Raw genomic sequence first — 6,528 nt, 5'->3', positions numbered from 1 at the left:
TGTAGAATCGGTTGTTTGACTGAGGTCTACGTATTGCCTCGAGAAGTTTTGAGGTGAGTTGATATAACATTTTACTAAAGTTGTTTAACTCACAAAAGCACGCACACAAGGTGTTTGATGAATTGCATAAAAGAGTTAATATATATTTAATTGGAGTAGTAAGTACCTATTAGCTTAGAATTATTTTCTAGCTAAAGTTTAAATGATTATTTGGATATATGTGCATAAACTTAAGATTTTTATGTTATTCTTATATGTCATCTTCATGTTGAAAATTCATGAAGGATCAAGAACCTTTAAAAATATTTTTTGAATGTTTATTCCATTCTTATGTCATGCCTTACATTTAAGGATACTAGTATGAGTATGTATAAAAGATTTAGACTTGAAAAGTCACAAGAAGAAGTTTTAGAAAGAAAAGATTTTTGGGAGTATCCTTTATTCTGAGAAGGGGTCATCGTCCAGGCCTAGGGTCCTGACCAAGGCGTTGACTTCCTGAAACTACTTGTGCCAAAGTAGGGAACACACGAGCCGAGGGTCTCGTTGCTGAGAATTTACTTAGTCATGCTAAGGTATGAGACATGAGCGCTGAGAACCATGAAGCGAGTGGCACCTCGTGGATTGGGCCTATTCGATCAGGTTGGGATCGAACCCGTGCCGATCAAATGGTGACTGAGACAGAATTAAGTCAGGATAGTTGGAACTCCCAAAGTACAAAGTGAAGTATATTTTATTTAGAAAGAAAAAGAAAAGAATTTCTTTTAGAATATTCAAAAACTGCTATTATGCAATTAGTTAGAATTATTCTTATAAGCTTTATGTTTTACATGCATTTAGAACCTTTGCTCATAATATATATGTTATTAAAGTTTCGCCCCTGTTGTTGAGACTCACTGAGTACAATGGATGGTACTGACGTTCTCTTTTGGGAACCTACGTTGGTCTGCGGTACAACGTAAGAACCGAATTTGCAGGCGAGCAGGCGACGAGATAGGACTTCCTTCTCTTCCAGTGCTATTGTTCAGCTCCGCTTTTGTTCGTGGAGTATTCCTTAAAGTCATCTATATTTAGTTATTTCTTTGTTACTTAGAGAATTGGCCAGTAAATCCCATGTCCTGAGCAGTGCGTCAGTTTATCAGTAGAGGCTTCATAGACATAGTCAATGGGGTAAGATTCAGATATTTTTTATAATAACTTAGCATAAATTTAGTAGTTATTACGAATAAAGTTTTGGAGTTGATTTATTTAAATATTTACATTAATCAAAAGTATTTAGTTGGAGTATTACCTTGTTGCATATAAAGTTTGGAGTTATAATAGATCTGATAAGTAGAGATGGTTCGCTCGGTCATGTTTAGCGATCGAGTGCCGGTCCCGGCTTGTTCAGAAAATGGATCGTGGCAAACTTGGTACCATAGCCTCATGTTTATGGAGTACTAGGGGTCTATGAAGCCATGTTAATATAGTCTTGTTTATGGGTATGAAGCGCGCCATACTTATAAATAGGAGGCTACAAGCATTTAGGAAAAATCTCATTTTTTCATACTTTAGATCGTGCAGTATATCCTACCTCTAAGAAATTATCTAATGTATTCGTTTTTCCAAAACTCGCAGAAATGGCTCGTACTCGCAACTCTGACAACGACGCTCAGGATACTACTCAAGAAACTATTGCTACCATTGTGGCTCAAGGCAGAACTAAGAAGGTTTTAACTCAGAAAAGGAAGGGTAGATCCACAAAAGGGGTCCAAGTACCCCGAGTTGAACGTGAAGAAGGAGTGGATAATGATGAGCAAGTACCTCATGATCCAGTACCGCCCCCAACAGTAGCTCCGGCTCAGGCAACTATATCTCCCGAGGTAGGTCAGATGTTTAATGTTGTCAATAGTGCTATGGAGATGTTTAAAGCCTTTATGGCAAATCAGAACGAGAGAAGAGATGAGATTCCACCTCAATCAAATAGACAGAACAATTCTGAGTCCTCAAGAGTGAATGATTTTTTTGAAGTTGAGTCCTCCAGTGTTCCATGGTTCTATAGTTGATGAAGATCCGATGTTGTGGCTGGAGGGTGTCAAGAAAGCCCTCCGAGTGATGAAAGCATTTGATGATGAAGTTGTGGAGCTAGTTGCTTACAAGCTTAGAGATGTGGCCGGCGATTGGTTTGAGATGTGGGAAAAGGAAAGAGATGAAGATGATGGTCCGCCTACTTGGGAAGAATTTGAAGAGGCCTTCATAGCTAACTTTATCCCAGAAGAGGATAGGGAAGCTAAGGCTACAGAGTTCGAACAACTCAAGCAAGGGAATAAAAGTGTGCAAGAGTACTACATGGAATTCATAAGGTTAGCTAAGCATGCTCCTCACATGGTTAAGACAAAAAAAGCAAAGATTCACAGGTTTGTTGGCGGTTTAGCTTACCACATGAAGGATACAACATCAGCTACAGCAGTAGGGATGACAGCCTTCTCCTCTGTTGTAGGATTTGCCAAGCACTTAGAAAAAGACAGACAACTAAGGAGAGAAGAAAAAGAGCATAACAAGAAAGCCCGAACAACGGGTAGGTTTAATGGTACATCCAGCGGAGATGGAAGAGATTCCTCTAATAAGGAGTTATTAGCACCAGCTCAGTCCAATCATTAATCAGGTGGTGGGTCTTTCTTCAAACATACTCAGAGTTATGGAAATCAGTCTCGCCAGAATCAGAATTTTAGGACATCATCCTCACATAGCCAGAGTCATGTTGAGCAACATTCACACTAGCAAGGTCTTTGTGGAACATGTAAGCGGCAACATTCAGGTCAGGGCAAGCTCGGGTTTCATGGTTGCTACCATTGTGGAGACATTGGTCATATAAAGGCCAACTGCCCAAAGCTGTGACGTAATTTCAGTGGCGGATCAACTCGTCCTTCTAGTTCCTCAGCTACTGCAATTGCACCACCTCAGGCTCGTGGTTCTCATAATCAAACCGGGCATGGAGCAGGCATATGTGCAGACCGAGTTACTCAGGGAGGGGGACAACCCCGTTTGTTTGCTACACTTGATCGTCAGAGTGCAGAAGCATCTGTAGAAGTTATTACAGGTATACTTTTAGTCTGCTCACATGATGCTTATGCCATAATGGATCCAGGTTCAACGTTTTCATATGTGACTTCATACTTTGCAATTAACCTCGGACTAGAACCTGAATAACTTAGTGAGTCATTCCTAGTATCTACTCTAGTTAGCGAGTCAGTAAAAGTCACCAGAGTCTATAAAGGTTGTATAGTTTCAGTCCAAGGTCGCAACACCAAAGCCGATCTCATAGAGTTAGAAATGGTGGATTTTGATGTGATCATGGGTATGGACTAGTTGTCTTCCTGCTATGCCATGTTAGATTGTCATGCCAAGATAGTCAGGTTCCAATTTCCAAATGAAGAAGTCTTAGAGTGGAAGGGTAGTTTAGCATCGCTTGTAGGTAAGTTTATTTTTTATCTTAAGGCACAACGAATGATTGGTAAGGGGTGTCTCGCCTATTTGGCTCACATTATTAATCCAGAATCAGAACCACCAGCTCTTCAGTCAGTGCTAGTTGTTCGAGAATTTCCAGAAGTTTTCCCAAATGAACTTCCCGGACTTCCTCCTGAAAGAATCATAGACTTCGGCATTGATCTCATGCCAGGCACTTAGCCCATATCTATACCTCCTTATAGGATGGCTCCAACAGAACTTAATAAGTTGAGAGAACAATTGAAAGACCTTCTTGACAAGGGTTTCATCAGACCGAGTGTTTCACCGTGGGGTGCCCCAGTCCTGTTTGTCAAGAAGAAAGATGGGTCTCTCAGAATGTGTGTCGACTATCGGTAGCTGAATAAAGTTACCATTAAGAACAAGTACCCACTGCCAAGAATTGATGATTTATTTGATCAACTCCAGGATGCAAAGTACTTTTCAAAAATAGATTTGAGGTCGGGGTACCATCAGTTGAGAATCATAAAAGAGGATATATCTAAAATAGCCTTTAGAACTTGCTATGAGCACTATGAATTTCTAGTGATGTCCTTCGGGTTGACAAATGCTCCAGCTGTATTCATGGACCTCATGAATAGAGTTTTCTAGCCATTCCTGGATACCTTTATTATTGTGTTTATAGACGATATTTTGGTGTACTCTTAGAGCAAGGAAGATCATGTAGAACACCTCAGAATAGCCTTGCAAACCTTGAAGGAGAACGAGCTTTATGCCAAGTTTTCAAAATGTGAGTTCTGGTTGCAGTCAGTGGCATTCTTAGGCCACATTGTATCTAGTGAAGGAATAAAATTAGACCCTCAGAAGACAGAAGCAGTCAAGAACTGGTCTAGGCCGACAACGCCAACCGAAATCAGGAGTTTCTTGGGGTTAGCTAGCTACTATAGAAGGTTTGTAGAGGGGTTTTCCTCACTTGCAGCTCCATTAACTAAGTTGACTCAGAAAGCAGTTAAGTTCCAATGGTCAGATGCTTGTGAGCAGAGTTTACAAGAGTTAAAGAAGAGGCTGACCACTACACCTATGTTAACCTTGCCGACAGGTTCGAGTGGGTTCACAGTGTATTGTGATGCCTCCAGAGTGGGCCTTGGTTGTGTTCTTATGCAAAATGGAAAAGTTATTGCTTATGCTTCCAGGAAGTTAAAGAATCATGAAAAGAACTATCCCACACACGACTTGGAGCTTGCAGCAGTGGTGTTTGCATTAAAGATATGGCGCCACTACCTTTATGGCGAGCATTCTGAAGTGTTTACATATCACAAAAGCCTCCAGTACATTTTCAAGCAAAAAGAATTAAATTTGAGACAGAGAAGGTGGCTCGAGCTATTGAAAGATTATGACATCAATATCCTTTATCACCTGGGTAAAGCTAATATGGTAGTAGATGCACTTAGTAGGAAGTCAATGAGTGTCTTGGCCCATTTTGCAGTACAAAAGGTGATCTTTGGGTCGAGAAATTCAAAAACTAGCAAATGATGGAACTAGATTGGATGAAACTGAAGAAGGAGATATAATTGCTTATGCCTTAGCGCAATCCTCCCTTGTTGCGTATATTAAGGCTAAGCAAGACGAAGATCCGTACTTAGTGAAATTAAAAGAAGGAGTCAGAAGCCAAGAAATCACTGCTTTCACTCTAGGAAGTGACGGAGTTTTGAAGTTGAATGATCGATTATGTGTTCCTGATGTAGATGGTCTTAGGAAGGCCATAATGGATGAAGCTCACAGTTCGAGGTACTCTATCCACCCAGGTGCTACCAAAATGTATCTAGATTTGAAAGAGTTGTATTTGTGGTAAGACATGAAGAAACAAGTAGCAGATCGTGTGGCTAGATGTTTGAATTTCGAGCAAGTCAAAACCGAGCATCAGAGGCCTGGTGGCCTAGCTCAAGATATAGAGATACCAAAGTGGAAGTGGGAGATGATTAATATGGATTTTGTAGTAGGTCTACCTCGCACGTACCATAAACATGATTCAATTTAGGTTATTGTAGACCGATTGACAAAGTCCGTGCATTTCCTCCCAGTAAAGACGACAGATTCCGCAGAGCAGTATGTGCAGTTGTAAATCAAAGAAATAGTCCAATTGCATGGTACTCCAGTTTCAATCATATCTGACAGAGGCCCTCAGTTCACAGCGCATTTTTGGCAGGCATTTCAGAAAAGATTAGGTACCAAGGTCAATTTAAGCACCGCTTTCCATCCACAAACCGATGGCCAGGCAGAAAGGACCATTCAGACTCTCGAAGATATACTGCGTGCGTGTGTTATAGATTTTGGAGGTAATTGGGATGATCACTTGCCACTTATAGAATTTGCTTACAATAACAGCTATCAGGCCAGCATTGGTATGACTCCTTATGAAGCGTTGTATGGGCGGAGATGTAGGTCTCCAGTGGGTTGGTTTAAACCAACAGAGGTGTCGTTGATTGGTCCAGAGTTTGTTTGTGAAGCCTTAGAGAAAGTTCAGCTAATTAGAGAAAGACTTAAAGCGCTCAGAGTCGTCAAAAGTCTTATTCTGACAAGTGGCATCGTGAGTTAGAGTTCATGGTTGGTGATAAGGTGTTTTTTAAAGTTTCACAAATAAAAAGAGTTATGAGGTTTGGTAAGAAAGGGAAACTTATCCCTAGATTTATCGGTCCTTATGAAATTCTAGAAAAGAAAGGAAACGTGGCTTATAAGCTAGCGCTACCCATTGAGTTGTCCTCTGTTCATCCTGTCTTTCATGTGTCTATGCTTAGAAAGTACATTCATGATGAGTCGCATATAATACCTGCTGATACCATAGAAATTAAAGAAGGCTTGACTTATGAAGAGGTATTCATAGAAATTCTCGATAGGCAAGTAAGAAAGTTGAGAACAAAAGATTTAGCATCGGTAAAAGTTTTGTGGAGTAATCATGATTCAAAAGAGGCTACGTGGGAGGTCGAGGAAGATATGAGAAAGAAATATCCATATTTATTTGAGGAAAAAAGGTATGTGAACCTAAGTTTGGTTTGACATTTATATTTCATTTATTAAATACAAGTTAGC

The 6,528-nt window shown here is 40.2% G+C and overlaps 1 protein-coding gene across 1 annotated transcript; it reads left to right on the top strand.

The window, feature by feature from the left end:
• Positions 1 to 2,052: 2,052 nt before the first annotated feature.
• LOC138883154 (uncharacterized) lies at positions 2,053 to 6,037 on the top strand. Its single transcript, XM_070163815.1, has 7 exons — positions 2,053 to 2,197; positions 2,252 to 2,606; positions 2,886 to 3,076; positions 4,483 to 4,540; positions 4,635 to 4,861; positions 4,968 to 5,229; positions 5,617 to 6,037. The coding sequence occupies exons 1-7, from the start codon at positions 2,053 to 2,055 to the stop codon at positions 6,035 to 6,037; spliced, it is 1,659 nt and encodes a 552-aa protein (XP_070019916.1).
• The last annotated feature ends 491 nt before the right edge of the window (positions 6,038 to 6,528 follow it).

The sequence above is a fragment of the Nicotiana sylvestris genome, chromosome 12 (genome assembly GCF_000393655.2).
Source record: "Nicotiana sylvestris chromosome 12, ASM39365v2, whole genome shotgun sequence".
NCBI lineage: Eukaryota > Viridiplantae > Streptophyta > Magnoliopsida > Solanales > Solanaceae > Nicotiana > Nicotiana sylvestris.
This window is presented reverse-complemented; position numbering and strand designations above follow the sequence as displayed.

Coding starts and splice junctions, on each gene's coding strand:
- LOC138883154 (XM_070163815.1), top strand. CDS start 2,053: ATGTTGTGGCTGGAGGGTGTCAAGAAAGCCCTCCGAGTGATGAAAGCA. Junction 2,198..2,251: donor GGAAAGAGATGAAGATGATG/GTCCGCCTACTT, acceptor ACTTTATCCCAG/AAGAGGATAGGGAAGCTAAG. Junction 4,541..4,634: donor TATGTTAACCTTGCCGACAG/GTTCGAGTGGGT, acceptor TTATGCTTCCAG/GAAGTTAAAGAATCATGAAA.